General features: G+C 34.7%; 1 protein-coding gene across 1 annotated transcript in view; it reads right to left on the bottom strand.

Annotated features, from left to right (window-relative positions):
• Positions 1 to 519: 519 nt before the first annotated feature.
• The window catches only part of SMC4 (structural maintenance of chromosomes 4), a 35,265-nt gene continuing 16,407 nt past the window's right edge, over positions 520 to 19,377 (bottom strand). The window contains exons 11-24 of the mRNA XM_045851378.1: positions 17,923 to 18,156; positions 16,035 to 16,220; positions 13,894 to 14,055; positions 12,000 to 12,225; positions 11,835 to 11,911; positions 10,611 to 10,763; positions 9,513 to 9,639; positions 7,090 to 7,279; positions 5,828 to 5,972; positions 5,372 to 5,545; positions 4,340 to 4,522; positions 3,962 to 4,194; positions 2,596 to 2,779; positions 520 to 1,684 (exon numbers count right to left, since the gene is read on the bottom strand). Coding sequence (XP_045707334.1) covers positions 1,502 to 1,684; positions 2,596 to 2,779; positions 3,962 to 4,194; positions 4,340 to 4,522; positions 5,372 to 5,545; positions 5,828 to 5,972; positions 7,090 to 7,279; positions 9,513 to 9,639; positions 10,611 to 10,763; positions 11,835 to 11,911; positions 12,000 to 12,225; positions 13,894 to 14,055; positions 16,035 to 16,220; positions 17,923 to 18,156 — 2,457 coding nt within the window. The 3' untranslated portion in view covers positions 520 to 1,501. The remainder of the gene's footprint in view (positions 1,685 to 2,595; positions 2,780 to 3,961; positions 4,195 to 4,339; positions 4,523 to 5,371; positions 5,546 to 5,827; positions 5,973 to 7,089; positions 7,280 to 9,512; positions 9,640 to 10,610; positions 10,764 to 11,834; positions 11,912 to 11,999; positions 12,226 to 13,893; positions 14,056 to 16,034; positions 16,221 to 17,922; positions 18,157 to 19,377) is intronic.

Raw genomic sequence — 19,377 nt, 5'->3', positions numbered from 1 at the left:
ACTGGTGACCCTTTGGTTTGCAGGCCAGCTGCAATTCATTGAGCCACACCAGTCACAGCTACTTTTTTAAAACTTAGTACTAAACTCTACTATTACACTGGTTATTAAAACGCAATAAAATACTTAATTCCATTCATCTCTACTCTCACCAATGAAAACACACTTGATTATAATTATAGCCTTTTCTAGTTACTTTTAGATAATCTTGATTGAAAACAAATAACCAGGGTGTGAAGACAAACTGGCTGCAACATCTATTGCCAGGTTGATTCTGCTGATCTGGCTGGCCGGGCAGATGTCCCCTTCCTCCCTCACTGCTCCATGTGTGTCCCTCCTGAAGCTGTGTGCACTTTGTCAAGGCCATGCTCCCCTGCTAGGACCTCCAAAGAAGCTCTCAAGGTCCTTTGCAGGACAACAGAGTAGTCAAGCTTCCAAAACTCCAGACACATCCAAATGAGGCTCTGCATGTGGCAGTTTGGCCTTTTCACAATTAAAATTAAAACAAACAAAAGACCATACTTGAGGTTTAGATCTTTATTTAGGTCCATGCTAATGTATTTACATTATAACACAAATATTTGTTGGATTTTTAGTCCCTAAATAATGCATTACTGAATAATGAGCTAATTAACTCTTATTTTTAAGTCCTCAGGATCATTATGTAGAAATTGAATAGAAAGGGTAAAACCTTTTGACTCAGTACCCAAACTCCTGAAAACCAAGCAGTTGCCAGCTTATTTATAGTAGCATATTTTTTGAGCTAATAGTGTCAACACACACACCCCATGACAATTTGGTAGGAAACAACCCTCTATCTTAACTTCCACTTACACTATGGAATTTAACCTCTGTATACTTCACTCTTTTTATGAAGTAACTATAGTGGGTATTTTTTTTTCACCGTATGCAATATCCTAGTCGTGTTGACACACTGTCTCAGTTTGCTGGCCTCTTGCAATTGTTTTAAACATATATCAAATTTTAGACAAGCAATATAAAGTATTTAAGTTTTCATTCTTATAATTCAGAATGACTGATTTAAAAAAAAGTTCCCAGTATATGAGTAACAAACAGTGACTGTCTAAAGTAGTAAATGAATGGGAACACAACACCTTAGGAATTTATAAACTAGTAGCTGGCAGGTTTTTCCACTGTAAGTCAAAGGTCCACAAGAGTATGCTGCATCTTGATAACATGAACTAGTTTAGAACTTAAAAGTAACTAAATTAACATACTTTAAACTCTGATGGTAGTAGCAATTTGGTAAAAAGGTGAGCAATCTGACCTTCTAGGTATCTTATTTTCTTCATTGTCTGCTCCTTACAAAATTGTCAGATTCTTACAATCTCCTAGAAGTAGGTAGAATATTTTATTAGACTTGTAACAGTAGAAACTAGAAGCAAGTTTACATGATCAAATTCAGGAATATGAATTTTATATAGTTGTAATCCTTTACAAAGAAAAAAAAATCAGTAATACAATACACTGGGTCTGTATTGATTCAATTTGATGAATCTTCTGTATAAACAAGTTTAACAAAGTCCTTAGATGCAATTTCTTTTGGGTTTACTGCAACACTTTTTGTTATATCATATGTCTTGTAAATTCCAATAAGTCTATCTGAAATCTCAAACATATTATTTCGAAGAGAGATTATTATGAACTGGGCATTTTTCGTTTGTTCCTAAAGAGAAAGAGTAAGAAACAGTAAGTATTGACAGGTACGTCATACAATAAAGATCTAGGCATTACCTCCTGCAATCTACAGGGTTTGACACAAATAATGCCCCCTTTTTATTACAAAACCACAGGCATGTAATTATGTAACATCATAATGTCACACTCAAGCATACCATATGACATTTTAGGTGAAATATTCACATTAAAACTATAAATCACTACACCCATATTATTACCCTACCAACTACACTCAAGCAGGCCTTACTTCTGGCGGACCTTGTATTTTAGGCTATAAATTTAGTAATACATTGATAATTAACACAAACAGGAATGATGAGATGGATAATTTATGCAACAGTATTTGAGAGAAATTTGAGTATTTCTGGAAGCATGGTTGTGTAGGAATCTTTTAATGGAAAAAAGTTCTAAGCAGGATATAGAAGATTCTAGCTGTCTATCTTCTAATTGATACTATCAATTTATATCTTTCTTCCCCCCAAATGGAAGTATTTGGTTCAAGTACAGAAGTTTGTTTCCTTTGATACCCTAGGACATGGGGTTAGAAGAGAATAGTTTAAAAAAAGCTCAAAAGTAAGAAATAAGTCAAAGAACCCTGGACGTGTGGCTCACCTGTGATCACAGGTTGAGCACCCACCTGCAAACCAAGGGATCACAAGTTCAATTCCCAGTCAGGGCACATGCCTGGGTTGTGGGCCAGGTCTCCAGTAGTGGTTGCACAAAAGGCAATCCCACACGTGGATGTCTCTCTGCCTCTCTTTCCCTCCCTTTCCCTCTCCCTAAAATAAATAAATAAAACCTTACCTTAACAGAAAGAAAAAAGTCAAAGAATTCAACCTGAAATGTTTGAGCAACCCATACAATTTTTAAGATACAAAGCTCTAAATGATTACTTACGTATATGTAAAATGCAACAATGGACACATTTTTAAAATCAAGGGCTGCATCAATCTCATCCATGAAGTACAGTGGAGTGGGTTTGTAGTGATGAAGAGCAAATACTAAAGCTAATGAACTAAGTGTTTTCTCTCCTCCTGAAAGATTGAAGATCTTTTTCCAACTTTTCTTAGGTGGTCGAACACTGAAATAATAAAATCTCATTAGCTGAATTATGTGTAAAGGTTAAGACTCTATGATTTGTTTTCCATAATCACCTTCCTCAGGAACTTCTAAGTTGCTTTTCACAATTATAAGTTTGGGGGGGAGGGTAATTTTATAAAAACATTACTGGAGGATGAACACATAGGAGCATCTACCTAAACTTTAAGATTTAAAAAGCAGGCTAATAAGTACTTTTTGCTATTCTCCCCCCATTTCTAATGCAATTTTTACACATGTTAAGATGGAGGTGTTAGGTAAACACGCCTCTGTGTACAACTATAGCAAGAATTACACCTGGACTACAAAACAAGTATAACCCAGATTTGTCAGAAAATTGAGCTGTATGGGAGTCCAATAACCAAGGATTTAAAGAAGCTACATTCACCCAGACGGGTAGGAGGGGCAAAGGTGCATGGAGGTGGAGAGGTGGCACAACGGACAGCCTCACATTCATGTGTGGTGGATAAAAGTCAAAAAAGATACCTCTGGAGTGAGTGATACCAGCCCCAGACCAGACCACCCAGCCCAAGGTTCCAGCACCAGGAAGATACACGTAACTTCTGCCTGTAAAAGCCAGTGGGGGTTGGGGCAGCGGAAGAAACTGTGGGATTCTCAAGAGACTCCTCTTCCCTCTTAAAGAGCCTGCATAGACCTACTCAGACCTACACCTTCTGGGATTCAGCACCAGGGCAACAGCTGGAAGGGCGCAAGTGGCATATGGGGAGAAAGTGAAGTGTGAGTGCTGGGAGACAGACAGCTTCCTCCAGGCAATCTCCATAGTCCAGTCAGTGGCACTGTCCCCTCTATGAGCCCTCCCCACCAGAGTCACAATGCGGTTAAGACAGTTGCTCCACTGGCCCTGGTGATAATCTCAGGCCTGAGGGTATGGGGGTACTGGGCCAGAGGGGAGAAAAAAGGGGAAAAATTGGGACAACTGTAATAGCATAATCAATAAAACATACTTAAAAAAAAAGTATTTGCTGTTTGTCCAGGTTTTATGCTCTAAACTGTCAATATGTAAATAATTTAGTATTTATGATCAAATAAAACAAGTTACACATCTTCAAACTTCATGTCCCAGCTCTAAAAGACACTTAAGAGTTTGGAGAAAATACAGAACTCTGTAATAGGAAGATCTAGAACTTAGGATTTGATTACAAACCTGAACATGATTCCTTCAGAGAAAGGATCCAAGCTGTCTACAAGCTCCAGTTCAGCATCACCTCCCAAAGTAAGCATTTGGTAATTTTCCTTTAATTTGTTTGTTATTATATAAAAACCTGCCATAAATTCATTAAGCCTTTGTTTCCGAAGATCTTCATATGCCTGTCTAAAATTATCTCTTTCATGAGTAATTTTGTCCAATTCTGCTACCCGTTGTAGATATAATTCTTCCTATGGAAAGAATATCATGAGAATAAGCATCTATTCAGTTATAAATCTGAGATGACAATACTGCACATTATCTGAAATCAGGGGCCACAACTGAGACTGAGGACTAAGAATTTCTGACTATGATACATGAACAGTTTATTCATACCTTCTTTTTATACTCTGCAATGGCACCAAGGTTTGGTTTCATTTCATGGCACTGGGCTTCCAAAAGTGCAATTTGATTTGTTATAGAATCTGGATTCTTGATGGCTTCAAGATCCTCTGGGCTCAGAACTGAAATCTCTTCAACAGGATTATTTTCTATGGGATGCAGTGATATTTTTGAAATCTAAAAGTTCAATTAAATGAACAGTTAGGGAGGGCACTGTACTATCATTCATTGTTTAAAAGAATCAAATCAACAATATGATAACATACCTACCTATTATTACAACATATATATCAGGGATTTGTAACTAATTTGTGCATCAAATACTTTTCAAAGGACTTCAAAAAAATATGATTTTTTTCAACTATGGAAAAAACAACTATGGTACATTTACACAATAGCATACTACTTGGCTGCCACAAAAAAAAAAAGAAAAAAGATAATTTTACCCTTTGTGATAGTATGGAGGGATCTAGATAACATTATGCTAAGTGAAATAAGCCAGTCACAGACAGACACATACCATATGATTTCCCTTTATGTGGAATCTAATTAAGAGACTGAATTAACATGCAAAATAAAGACAGTAATATGGAGAGCAGGCTGACAGCTGTGGGGTGGCAGGATTGAGGAAAGAAGAAAAAGTGCTCATGGACACTGACAACGGTGTGGTGATTGTGGGTGGAGGTGGAGGGACTGGGTGGAGATGGAAGACAGGATAAGGGGAATAAATGGAAATGGGAAAAATACAATTAAATAATAAGTAATTAAAAAAAAGAAAAACAGGTATAGTATTCCAAAGTGTTCACGTAGCCTTCTGTTAAATCTCCAAATCAGCCCTTGGATGAGTATGTTGATTACTTTTATTGCATATTGTTCCTTATATCCCCTATAGACCTGGGAAGTCATTATATCATGAAATTAAGAATCATAACATACCTCACTACACAAACAAAACCCCAAAAAACTAAACCATGTTTCATAAACGGTATTTTAAAGTTGCATTTAACTAAATGGTAAAAATCTCACCTCTTTTTGCCAATATCTTATTTTAGAATTATGTTCTGCAATGTGACCATCTATTTGTTCAAGTTTCAATTTAATACTAAGTGCATCTTTTTGAAGAGCGTGTTCATTTTCTTGAATTACTTTTAGTTCTTGAAGTAGATTACGATGTTCTTTCTGGATCTCTGGTAAGGACTCCTAAAAACCAAGAATAATTGCTACAGATATGACCTTCCCAAATAAAGAACAGGTAGTTTTACATTACCAAGTTGAAGCTGGCAATCTCTTCCCATGCTCTTTTCATTTTAAATTAAAACTTATTTACTCAAAAGTTATAGCATTCATTTTTATTGTACAAGTAAAAGTTAATATAGTTAAACATTTTAACCTACTGAGCGTGTATTATGCAAGGCACTGATGTCATATATCCAATTATTTCAACTGTTTCAAATACCATTCTCTCCCTTCTCTAATTCTTACCTCTGCAGCATTTGTATTCTTTATGACCTCTGTTGCTTTTTCTTCAAGACTTTTTAGTTCTGCTGTTAAGTCACCTACTTCCTTCGTTGTATCTTTTATTTCTTTTTCTGTGCGAAAGACAGAGTCTTGTGCTTTTTTAAGATTTCTGAACAAGCAAAATAATGTATTAAAAATATGGTAATGTGACTGATTAACCTGCTTCTTAAAACCTCCCAAACAATTTTTCATGATGTACCATGACATTTTTCTCTATTACAGACTTAAAGATTTGTGATTTTCAAAACCACCCCTGAATTTGTTTACACATATTTTTGTTTTTGTTTACACATATATATATATACTTGTGGGTACTGTATACTTTATTAAACTCAGTACAAATTAATGAAACTTCCTTATATATAAGCTTCTATCATTCTATCTTACACTTTGAAGCAGGTTCAATTATTATATTCTTTTGTCACTTGTCAAATTGGACATTCTTCAAGTACCGTACCCATGAAGCTATATATTGAAATAAAAATTACCTCCCAGTTCAACTCAGGGCAACAAGTACTTCCAAAGGGGTATAGGGATGGGGGCACAGTGGGAAGAACGACTGTTTTCTCCCTTCATAAAATTACTTCTACTTTGACAAATTTGTTTCTGCAAAAATCTGCTCCTAACAAATGGCTTATTAGTGTCTTATCTTTGAGCAAAAAGCACTGGAATAGCTTAGTCACGAGATAATCAATATGCAATCAATTTCTTCTAATTTCAAGAGACAGTTACTCACATTTCAACTTTTACATACATATTTGGCTTTAATTCTTTTAGAAATACTTCAATAGTAATCTAAAAATTCATTTTAAAACAAGATCTATGAATGGATAAAAAACTTCTTGTGATCTGAGACAATCGAATAATCTAATTAAGAATTTAAATTACTTTAGACAATTGTTCTAAGAGATCTCTAAGATCTACATCTACTTAATCACCAACTACTCCTAAGCCAGAGAAAGAAAACTAATTTCTATGTCCTCACAACATCTGGGGAGTTACAGAACTACACTTTGTCAAGGTATACCTGTTTTATTAATTTAAAACAAAACTAGTCATATGATAAATGTTTACAGTGTTCCCCTTAAGTCCTATTAGGTAATAACATATCAGACAGATTTAGTAAGTAACAGTAATAGAGACATTCAATGGATATTAAGTATTAAGCCCCTTTCTAATGTTGAGGGAGGGAAGAGGAAGACAAAGTAGGGTAGGACATACTCTACCTGTCAGCAGTCTTGATTGCTACTTGGGCCTTAGTAATAGCAGAAGCACATTCATCTAATTGCTTATTTATTTTATCAAGTTTGTCTTGCTGGGCCTTGAGTTTATGATTATTAATTTCTACAATGATATTGTGTAATCTTTGAACCTCAGCTTCTATTTTACCAGCTCTCTCAGCCACCTTGTCATATTCTGAAAAAAACAAAAAACAAGAAAACACCAAACTCTTAATTCATGTTTCTAGGTTAACAAGCACTTGTTGGATGTTAATTTCTTCAGTCAATATGACTAACCTGACGTATTTAAAAGAAATTTTAGACATTTGGGGAAAAGCACCTCAAAAACTCTTGTCAAGACGAACGGTGTTATAATCGCCATGGTAAATTCTCTGGCTCAGCTCTGAAAATAACCCATTTATTTCTCAATGGCTTCATGCACTAAAGCTCATTTCAAAGACATTTACAACTTTTTCTTAGGGTACTTCCTTGACTATTGGTCTCGTAGTGATTTTTACCATGAGAGACTATATGCCCATTAACTTCCCAGGGGTGAAGACATTGTGGTCATTTTATCCTGCTAACCTTAGAGTTCTTCTCCACGTGTTATAAGAAGTGGAGGAGATGGTAAAATTGGCATTCTTTTGTGTGGTACAGATAGCTAAGTTGCATTTCCTAGATTCCCTAGTACCTAGGATTCAGACATCATTTAGGTCCATTCAACCAAAACAAAAGTATTATTTGGGAGGCAAAAGTGATGAATCAAACATGTTTCTGTAAGCAAGCAGTCACAGGAAAGTTCTTAGTGGAGTTAGAAGTTCTGGTGTCCGGTCAAAAGCTTTGTGATTACAGGCAGTGACATTAACTTTGATGGTACAGATTACAGTGGGTGGAATGTGCTTCTGCTGTTGGTAAATTGTAGTGTTAAACTTTCCAATTTGAGAGGCAGTATAGTTCTTTTAATGGTTTTGCAGAGTAGCTCAGGAAATTATTCTTGAATGTTCAACTTAGAATTTCTTTCTTTAGCCAGCCTAATGATTCTGTAAACAACCTACTATTCTCTTATGCACACATACGCCAGAGTGGATTCTGTTCTATTTAAATCTTAATCACAATACAAGATCAGAAGGATGAAAGGTGACAAAAAGGTAAGATGCTCAAGCTACCAAGAATATCTATACCTAGACAGGTAAACAAAAAATTGAGCTAACTTATGGAAAGAGATTCCCATAAAGCTCCTAGTAGGTACGTGGGCATCTGGCACAGGTGGAGATAGGATTTACTGAGAGAAAAGGATTGGATAAGAAATTAACTATCGCTTCCTTTTTGTCTCTTCTCTATTAGGTAGGTTAGAATTGTTTTTTAAATATTTTTGAGATCACCACTCAGCTCTTGAAAAACAAAACAACCTGTTTTGGGTCTTTTTTTGTGTTTTTTGTCTTTTGGGTCCCTCTTTATTCTCTAAGGATATTAAATATACACATTTAATAGGTTGTCTACATTGCCAACAGGAGTAATTTTTTTTCAGATCTAAGATGGCTGAAATTCCATTAGGCTGACTATGTGCCAGGCTCACCTGTAGCTGCAGTGGGAGCTGGCACCATGACTTACACTTGGGATGGGCCAGCTATGAGGGGCTAGATCTTTAGAACATTTTCTTCCTCATTTTCAAATATATACAATGCATTTCTTTTTTTTTAATCAATAGTAGCATATCTATTAGAAGTAGGAGAAAAAAACTGGCATATAATATCTGTAATTTTAAATCACCATTCTATACCATGCTGCCCCCCGCCCCCCACTATCCCTTCTCTATTTCGCTGCACATTAGCTGGAGAAATGTTTAAGCACTAAATAAATATAAAACAAAATATTTAATCTGCCCTGGCTGGTGTGGCTCAGCGGAGTGAGTGCCAGCCTGCAAACCAAAAGGTCGCCAGTTAGATTCCCAGTCAGGGCACATGCCTGGGTTGCGGGCCAGGTCCTCAGCTGGGAGTGTGGGAGAGGCAACTGATAGATGTATCTCTTGTACATCGATGTTTCTCTCCCTCTCTTCTCCCTTCCTTCCCTTCTCTCTAAAAATAAATAAAATCTTAAGAGTACAAAATATGAAAATTAAGAGCATGGGTTCTGGAATCAGACTGGCTTGAATTCTTATAACACCATATGTATGCTATGTAACCTTGGGCAAATTATATAAACTCTTTCATGCCTTGGCTTCCTTATTTGTCAAATATAATTCTCAGTTTAATAGTACTTATTTAACCTTAATACTACTTTATAATCTTGAGAATGAAACAATAGAAACCCTAAAACAGAGCAGTGACTTGCTATTTTTAAATACTCTATAAATTGTTATTTCAAACATTTCAAACATTTTTAACAATCTCAAAAAAAAAAAAAAAAAGGGTCTGTATTTGTAAACATACCTGTTTTGAAAGCACTAACATTTTCTTCTAGTAATTTCTGCCTTTTTTTGTCAGGGGCTGTAGCAAGTACATTAGCTTCAAGTTCCTTAACTTGGACATTCAAATATTCTTCTTGCTCTGATAAAGGCTACAGAACAGTTTTAATATTTAAGGTCAGTATTTTAACTCAGTAACATTTCCTTTAAACATTCTGAACTTAAAAAATGAAAATGGCCAACAAACATAAAATGATGGGTTGGTAAATTCATTACAAAGGAAAGTTAAAATGTCATTTTCAGTATATTAAAGTAGCAAATTTACAATGTACTGAAGAGTACCTAGTGTATTAAGACTTGGACAAATAATTATTTGTATATGCTGTTAGGAGTAAATGAATTAGAACCATCTTTTTGAGGTCACTTTGGTCTTATGCAATAAATGCCTTAAACACTGTATACATACTGAGTAGTAATTTTTATTTTAGGAATCTAACCTAAGGAAATAATTGAATGAGTATATACCTAACAAAGATATTTTAAACATAGCAGTGTACATAAAAACATTTATCAAATTATATCAACAAAAAGCTCTAATGCAACTGCCAAGTAAATTTTCATTGGCTTAGACAGAAAACCACAATTTCTTAATTGAAGAATAGTGTAACTCATTGAAATCCCACATGTATACTTAATATGTATATCCATATTTATCACATACATAAACATGTATGCAATGTTCAAGGATACATAAAAATTGAGGGAGATTATCTTTTGAATATTTTCTGAAAACTTGTTTTTTTCGTTTTGTTTATAAGCATGCATTGCTATTTTATGATTATGAAAACATTCCACTTTGAAAAAAATGAAAAGGTCATATAGTTGTTAAGGAAGAGACATTTCTATGGAGTACTAATGGAAACCAGGAATAACTGTGGCTAGAGCAACACTGTGACGGCATTTATCCATTAGTACTCAGGGAAACAAAATCATCAAGAGGCAGTCTTCTACCTAGAGATCCATCCCCTTCCTCCCTTATATTAAAATTGTAAGCAAATATCAAAATGCTTCTGCTAAATTACTACTGAATTCCAATAGTTTCAGCTAATATTGACAAGAGTACCTTGATGCTTGCAGTAAACTTTTCTAGGGTATTCCTCATTTCTCGTTGACAATGCTTTAACTTAACTACTGCTTCTTCCAGTTGTACTTTCTGTTCCTGGATTTTTACTGCCTTTTGAGAGTCTCTCTGCAACTGTGATTCCATTTTATTTACCTACAAAGAAGAGTACTAGTTAACTAAGTTTTTAATGAGAGTGTTTCAGATTAACAGCAAAATCAGTTACCCTATGCAGATGTTTAAGTGGAATGATATAAAGTATTTCAAAAATTGGGGGGGGGGGGGGAGAAATGAAGGCATAGCGGGAAAAAGTCAGGTATCCAGGACATCCGTGTGTGTGTGTGTGTGTGTGTGTGTGTTTGTGTTTTAAAGATTTTATTTATTTTTAGAGAGAGGGTAAGGGAGGGAGAGAAACATCAATGTGTGGTTGCCTCTCGTGTACCCCCACCCAGGGAACTGGCTTGCAACCCAGGCATGTGCCCTGAGTGGGAATTGAACCAGCGACCCTTGGTTCACAGGCCCACGCTCAATCCACTTAACTACACTAGCCAGGGCCATGTATATATTTTTAAGGATAAAAAAAAAAGTAGATATAATGTTCTGAGGGTGATAAGAGAACACAATTTTCCCCATTTTGACATTCAAATATACTTGTAGGTGCATATAAAATATTTTGAAATAGAAAAAACTTTGTAATGCAGTAATAATTATGTGGGGAAAAAAGCAAGTTAAATGCCAAACAGTATAAGTGAATGGTTAAATAAATTATGAAATAGTCATATGATCCAAATGTAATAGAAAAAATATGTTAAGCACATATTTTCCAATTAACATTTTATTTTTCGAACTTTAAAGAGCTTTACATAAAACTCCACATCTTATATAGTAGTCTTTAAAAAAATTTTAAATTTATTTTTAGAGAGAGGGTAGGGGAAGGAGAAAGAGGGGGAGAGAAACATCAATGTGTGGTTGCCTCTTGTGCCTCCCCTACTGGGGACCTGGCCTGCACCAGACACATGTCCTGACTGGGAATAGAACCGGTGACCCTTTGCTGTGCAGGCCCACTCAATCCACTGAGCTACAGCAGCCAGGGCCTTAAATATTAGTCATTTATAGAAATCTGTTAAAATGTGAGTACAGTATATTAAAATGGCTGAATTTTATAGTATGTATGTTATATATCAATAAAGCTGTTTTTTAAGTATGACTAATTTTAAACATACCTACCTCTTCTTCAGAGATTTCAACAACTGAAGAACCCATTCTTCCTTTCATTACTTTGCTTCCACCACCAGTCATTGTACCTGGAGAAAAGAGAAGTCAGACTTTAGATGTCTCCTGCAACAAGATTAAATAAAGATAGACCCAATATGAGGAATAAAACCATATTACCTGACTGTTCTATGATCTGTCCCTGTAACGTCACCACTCTCCATCTTCTATCTTTTTGATACGCAACTCTTGTGGCTTGATCTAAGTTGTCAGCTACTAAGGTATCTCGTAAAGCAAAGTAAAAAGCTTGGCGAATTTCCTCATCTTTTACTTTTACTAAATCAAATAACCGAGGAGTATGTTCAGGAGTTTGAATTTTGGACATTTTCTTTGCCCATACTGCCATCTAAAAATTAAATAAATATATACTTATAAAAAGAATATATCATTTTAAGATCATAAGTATTATACATGTAATATATGCAAGGTTCTAAGTATCTGCATAATTGAGTATAGTAGTTCCCCCTTACCTATAGGGGATATGGTCTAAGACCACCAGTGGATGCCTAAAACTGTGGATAGTACTGAACCATGTATGTACTATGTTTTTTCCTATACATACATACCTCTGATAAAGTTTAATTTATAAATTAAGCACAGTAGGAGACTAACAACTAATGAAAGAGAATGATTATAATTCATTGTAATACAAGTTACGTGAATGTGATTTCTCTGATAACAGATCTGGCTACTAAGTGAGTAACAGGAAAGGAGCAATATCACTTGAGGCAAAGGGATAATCTATGTCTGGGAAGACAGTGCGAGATTTCATCACACTACTGAAAATAGTGTAAAATTTAATAAAACTTATGAACTGTTTACTTCTGGAATTTTCCATTTAATATTTTTAGACTGTTACTTCACTCTTATTTAAAAAAAGAAATTATAAAACTATCCCTATTCAAAAATGGCATATATAATAAAATTCTTACATATATAAAATTCTAAAGAACCTCCCACAAAACTATTAAACCAATTAATGAATAGGCAAAGGATCTGGATATTTCTCCAAAGAAGGCAACAAATCGCCAATAAACACACAGAAAGATATTCATCATTAGTCATCAGGAGATGCACAATGAGATACTACTTTATACTCATTAACACAACTGTAACAAGTGTTGGTGAGGATATAGAAAAATTAGAATCCTCATACATTGCTGGTAGGAAATGGCACAGCCACTGTGGAAAACGTTTGGTAGCTCCTTAAAAAGTTGAACAGTTCACATTTGACCCAGTAATTCCATTCTTAGGCATCAACCCAAGAAAATTAAAAACATTTGCACAAAAACCTGCACTTGAATTTTCATAGCTATATTACCCATAATAGCCAAACATAGAAACAACACAAATGCCTAACTGATGAATAAACAAAATGTGGTATATCCACACAATGGAATATCATTCAGCAATAAAAAGAAATGAAGTACTTATGCATAATACAATATGGATAAACTTTGCAAATCTGCTCAGTTAAAGAAGCCATTCACAAAAGCTTTCTTATTGTATGATTCAATTTATATGAACTGTCCAGAATAGATAAATCTATGGTAAGAGACAAAAAAAGCTTTGAGGTTGCTTGGGGGAAGTAGTGACTGCTAATGTGAATGAGGTTTCTTTTGGGGATGATGAAAAAAATCTGGAATTGCATAGGTCCAATTAAACCACCTTGTGAATATATTAAGACTCCCTGAACTGTGTATGTTAAAATGGTGACTTTTATAGGACATGAATTATATATCAATAAGATTTTATTTTTTTAAAGCAGTTATTGATGATGGAAATTAGAAATGCAAACTATCAGTCACTCTGACAATGGAATGTATAATCCTTTAGAGGAGGAATTATAAGATGTTTTTTTTTTCACAACCATTTAACCCCAGAGCCTAACATAATCCTCAAAACCTATCAGGTGTTCCCTAAATAACCATGAGGAAAAACCTAGGGGGAAAACCGCCCCCCCGGAATGCTTGGCACTTAATGCAATTATATGTAGCTTTTTATGAGTACCTACCTTATCCAAACCTATAAAGGTTGCAACTCCAATATTTTGTCTTTTAAGGAAATTTACACATTCCTGGGCTGTATCAATAGAATCAACAACAATGTAGTCTAATGCACGACAACAGGATGAAATAGCAACATCGTATTTTTCATCAATTGCTCCTAAGTCCCCCTAGTATAAAAGAAGGGGGGCAAAATCAATGTACAATCAGCAAGAAATTAGGCACAGGATCATCTCATAATTATTCATAAAGATTTTGCAAATGACTCTTAACTGAAAAACTATACTCACACATGGTTTTAAAAAGTACAAAAAGGGTACACAATGAAAATGTAGGTGTTCCTGTTACTCAACTAAAGTTTTAATGTACCTTTTAAAAGGTCATGAATATGCAGTTTTAAATTGTTAATAAAAGCATGAAATAACTGCTTTCATTGCACAAAAATTAAAATGTGAAAATTTGAAACCTAAAAATAATAAACTTATAAAATTATAAAGCTCTAAATTATTCAAAGCCAATCTAAGATTATGAAGAGTCCTAATGAAACACATTTGCCTGCTTATCTATTAATAAATTAGCTGTCAAAAAGCATTCGCTGACTGGCTTTATTTTTCTTTGAGCAAAGGAATATGAGGGGGGGATCCCCCAAAACACCCGAGTTTATAAAAAATTGTATATTTATTATATTTAAACTTCAGTCACCTTCAAAGTACTCTCCATTTGATGGAATATACCTATCAAGGTGTTTGAACTCATCTATTCTTCTATTCTGATGCCTTTTAGAACTTAAAAAAAAGAAAAAAAAAAATTTAGGATTCGAACCTGCAATCTTTTGGTTCATAGGCTGGTGCTCAACCCACTGAGCCACACCAGCCAGAGCTATTTTGATGCCTTTTAAGTGTGCTGGTTTTTTGTTTCACTTCTTACAGACTGACAAAACATTTCCCCTTGAGGGCTTTTTTCATCCAGGGAAACAAAAAATACTTGCTAGGGATGAGATTGGGTGAATATAGAGGATGGGTCACGGATGTCATGCTGTTTTTTGTGTGGACAGATAAGCTTGTAAACTGCCCATGATGAAATGGGCAAATGTGTTGAGTCTTAAAAAAAATTCACTGAAACTGTGGATTGAGTGTGAGCTACAAACCAGGTCCCCAGTGCAGAGCGTGAGAGGCAACCATACACTGATATTTCTTTCTCTCTCTTTCTCCTTCCTTTCCCCTCTCTCTAAAAATAAATAAATAAATCTTTAAAAATAAAAATTAACTGAAGCTGAACTCAACCTCTCATAGCAACATCAGCTGGTACACTGACACAGATAGGTTCCCAGAACACTCACCTAGCGGGCAAAGCCTATACTACAAGGGTCTGCCTACCAGAAGATAATTGTTTTTTTGTTTTTGTTTTTTGTTTTTGTTTTTTTTTGGGGGGGGGTCCTCCCTCATAGGATTAAATTATGTATCTTTGAGAAAATTAGGTGGAACTCACTTAACATTTAGACATGAATCAACTATGCTGGATAATTTTCATTTGCCCTTGTGAATCATTTTCTTCTGCTCCGTTCTCTGGAATGCCGACTCAGGGACTGCATCAATTGAATGGGGTTGAAATACATTTTCCCCATTTCCTCCTGGCCATCAGCTGTGGCTACAGCTTCCTTCCCTCTTTGGTCTCAGGAGCGGGAATAGTCTCCACTATTGCTAGCTAGCCTTGGGTTTCTGAATATCCCTTGCTGATGTCCCTAAACTCTAGCCACATCCTTTGGTACAATGGTATAAAACCCAGAATATAATTTGTAAAATGCTTTTTTTAACAAAAAGAATAGAGTAGCTTTGTTAAGTTTATCACTACTAAAGTTTGTTTTTCTTCCTTGGAATTAAAATGATTACAATTATCCAAATTAAAAAATGAACAAAAAACCCAATTTTTAATATGAAAGAATCCATATTACAAAAAATTTTACCATGCTTGAGTATAAGAGCAAAATGTTTAAAATGAATATCCTTTCAAACAAAAGAAAACAAAAAATGAATGTTATTTTATTTCAGTGACACTCAGTATACAGTTTCTTTAAGTCAAGGCAAGAAAATTATTTACAATGTTTTACTTCAGAAAAATGCAAAGTCATGTCCAAATAAATCTACTTTACCAATCTTCCATATATTCCTGGAATCCTGCCAGCTTTTTTTTCTCGAATTATTGCATCAAGAACTTTCCCCCTACTTTGATTCACTGCTAAGGAACTCTTTGCCTCTTCAACTTTTTGGAAAAGATCACGAACCAAACTTTTGCAACTTATTTCTTCTTGTGTAAGTTTTTGAAGTTCCTTTTCTTTCTGAAAGTGAAAAGTGAAAAAAAAAAAAAATGAATCTCCTAATTCTATGCCCAATCACAGCATAGTGTCAGTTATACCACCTGAAAAAAGGGAAAAGACAGACCAACAATAAACACTTGAATCAGAACTAAGCGACCATTTGGTTTTGAAAAAATGTGGATGGATTTTCTCCTTTAATAAGGGAATAAATTCTTTGAGTCAATAACAAAGAGCATAAATGCAGTATGGTTCTAGGAGCAATACACTGACATTGATAGAGCAAGTAGAACTAGGGCTGTGGAAATCCCAGTTTGGGAACCTCAGTTATGTATAAGTGTGTCCTAATTCTTAAATTCTGCACTAATAAAGAAATAGACTCTGGTACAGAATCCTAGATATGGGTGACCAGGCAGGACTATGGTTATACTATGCTTTGCTTTCTAAATAATAAAGAAAATTTATTATATATTTAATTAAATAAAGAAAAAAAAAACCATAAAAAAAGCACAGCTCTGAAATGAAGGGGCATGTGATGAGTGAACGGTACTACTGCTATACAAAAATGTCAGGGTGACAAAAGGAGAGGAACCACACACATGCATGCACAAAAATTCAAATTCTCAGCTGCTTAATCTCCAACTCAGATCAGCCATTTTTTGTGACATTCTCCCTCATCTCCTGGCTTTAAATTATTAGCTCTAATAGCAGTCACACTGGTATAAAGAAAAAGCTCAAGTTATAGCTACAATATATCCAAAAATAATGTGAATTACTATGGGGGAGATAGAAGTGGTCACTGGATTGACAAGTTTGCATTTAAATTTTACATGGAAGAAATTCCCCAATGACCAAAGAGTATACATTTACTAAACATAGAAAAACAAAACCCAAAACTATTATTTCTCTTCAGACTGCATTTTTCTATTGCCATCTCATCTAAAGATGCTTTGGGGATTCAAGTTACAAGATTACTTAGATATATAAGTCATTCAAGTCAAGAGGGGGACCAAGTGGCTAAACTAGGTATCTTCATTAGTTCAAAACAGTTTGTAGTCCCAAGAAAGAAACCACATCCATAAACTAAAAAACAGAATATATTAAGATAGCTGGCTGGCATGTTCATCCACAAATATATTTATGGTTTTCATTTATTTGTGCATAATTTGTCTACACTTAGATTTAGGGAAACATAAACTTTCTTTTGTTTAAATTATTTCCATGGTAAACAATGGTGCTGGTAGCAGTATTATTTGCTGTTTGATACCAGTTTCTTGACAGTCTCAGCTCATGTCAGTTGGAATACTCAAATTTTAACTCCATTCTTTTGGGGAAGATTAATGCTAATGAAAAACAATCTGTATAGATGCTCCTTGACTTAGGATGGTATTACATAACAAAAACCCCACTGTAAGGTGAAAATACCATTAAATCAAAAATGCATTAATACACTTAACCTACTGAACATCATAGCCTAGCCTACTTAAATGTACTCCAAACATTTACGTTGGTCTACAGTTCAGCAAAATCATCTAACACAAAGCCTAGTTTATTATAAAGTGTTGAGTATCTCACGTAACTTATCACACATATTGCTTTCACACAATTATAAAATTAAAAAATCTTAAGTTGGGGACCATCTGTATACCAGTTGAGATTAAAAAAATATATACAAAACTTGGGTTGACAAACAATGTTCAGGTGAAATACAGAAGCAGAGATTTACCTCCTTTAATTCGTGTTCAGTGTGAGGGAGTTTTGCCTCTATATCTGCAATTGCAGCTTTTCTTTCTTTGAGAGTCTCAGAAGCTGCAATTAGAGCTTCCTTGGCCTTACTTAACTGAGACACCGCAGTATTATGCCCACTGAGATAGATATCAAGTTCTGATTGGGCTACATCCATCTTTGAACGTGCTTCATTTACCAATTTGCTGAAACCCATGAGTTCTTTCTCTTGACTCTGTTAAAACATGATAGACTCCATTAATTCTGAAACACTGTATTTTCAAACCTAAACTGAAATAGAAGCCATGTATTTTGAATTCTACTAAGAGGTTTTATAAATGGAATGGACTAATAGATTTTGTCTAGTTGCCAGTGTTCACTATATATAGTCTTTTCCCAACCGATTTCACAAGAGCTCAATGAGATATATATCAATATGCTCATTTCAGAAATTAAAACACAAAATAATAGTTAAGAGAACAAAAATTTAGGTCTAAACTCCCTATGGTCTTTGCATACTACATTACCTGAAATGCTAAGTAGTTTAAGGTCTACTCAGCAGAAAGTCCTAACACTAGTCATGTACTTGAGCAGAAATGTTGGCCCACTATAATGGACTGTGAAGAAAAAATCTGTTAGAACAATGGCAATAAGAAAGGCCCTTACAAAAGTCTGACCCCTTCATTTCACACATTAAGGAATAGGTCCAGAAATATCAGGCTCTGTACAAAGCCATCAGTTTAAAATGTTTGATGGTGAAAATCATGAACACTAACACACACACAATTCACTATATTCTAGACATTATTATAAATGGCTTATATGTATTAATTCCTTAACATAACAATGCAATGAGGTAAATACCATCATTATGTTCATTTAAGGAAAGTGAGATCAGAGATTGAATAACTTGCTCAAATGCACTCACTCGTAAGTGGCAAAGCATCTGTTTTTAGCTATTACTTTATGCTGAGGAATGAAGACACCTGGATGTCTGTCCTGCTTTTTTTTTTTTTTAACAAAGGGTACAAAGGCAAATAGAAATGCTCATGTACATTAGATGAGCAAATGTGACAATCTATATCCAGAGTATTCCATTATGAAAGCTGTTTTATCCATCGCCACTTTACCATATAGGTGTCCTACTTAAAAACATTTGTAGTGATGAATAACAATTAAAATAATTTTTTTTAAATGGGGGGGGTTGGCTGGGATGGGAGTAAAAGGCAGAAAACTGTACTTGAACAACAATTAAAAGAAAAAAAATTTCAGTGTAACATTAAAACATGTCCATATTCCACAATAGAATCTATTATGCCTATAACTTAAAAAAATTAAACTTTTAAGAAGCGTACTGTATTTTTCAGACCATAAGACGTATCCCACCCCCATAATGGTTGTTCATACTGCTGTTTAGTTCTGTTTACATTTATATTGGTGAAATATTATGTTATTT

The sequence above is a fragment of the Phyllostomus hastatus genome, unplaced genomic scaffold (genome assembly GCF_019186645.2).
Source record: "Phyllostomus hastatus isolate PE091 unplaced genomic scaffold, TTU_PhHast_1.1 phas_contig_86, whole genome shotgun sequence".
Classification (NCBI taxonomy): Eukaryota; Metazoa; Chordata; class Mammalia; order Chiroptera; family Phyllostomidae; genus Phyllostomus; species Phyllostomus hastatus.
This window is presented reverse-complemented; position numbering and strand designations above follow the sequence as displayed.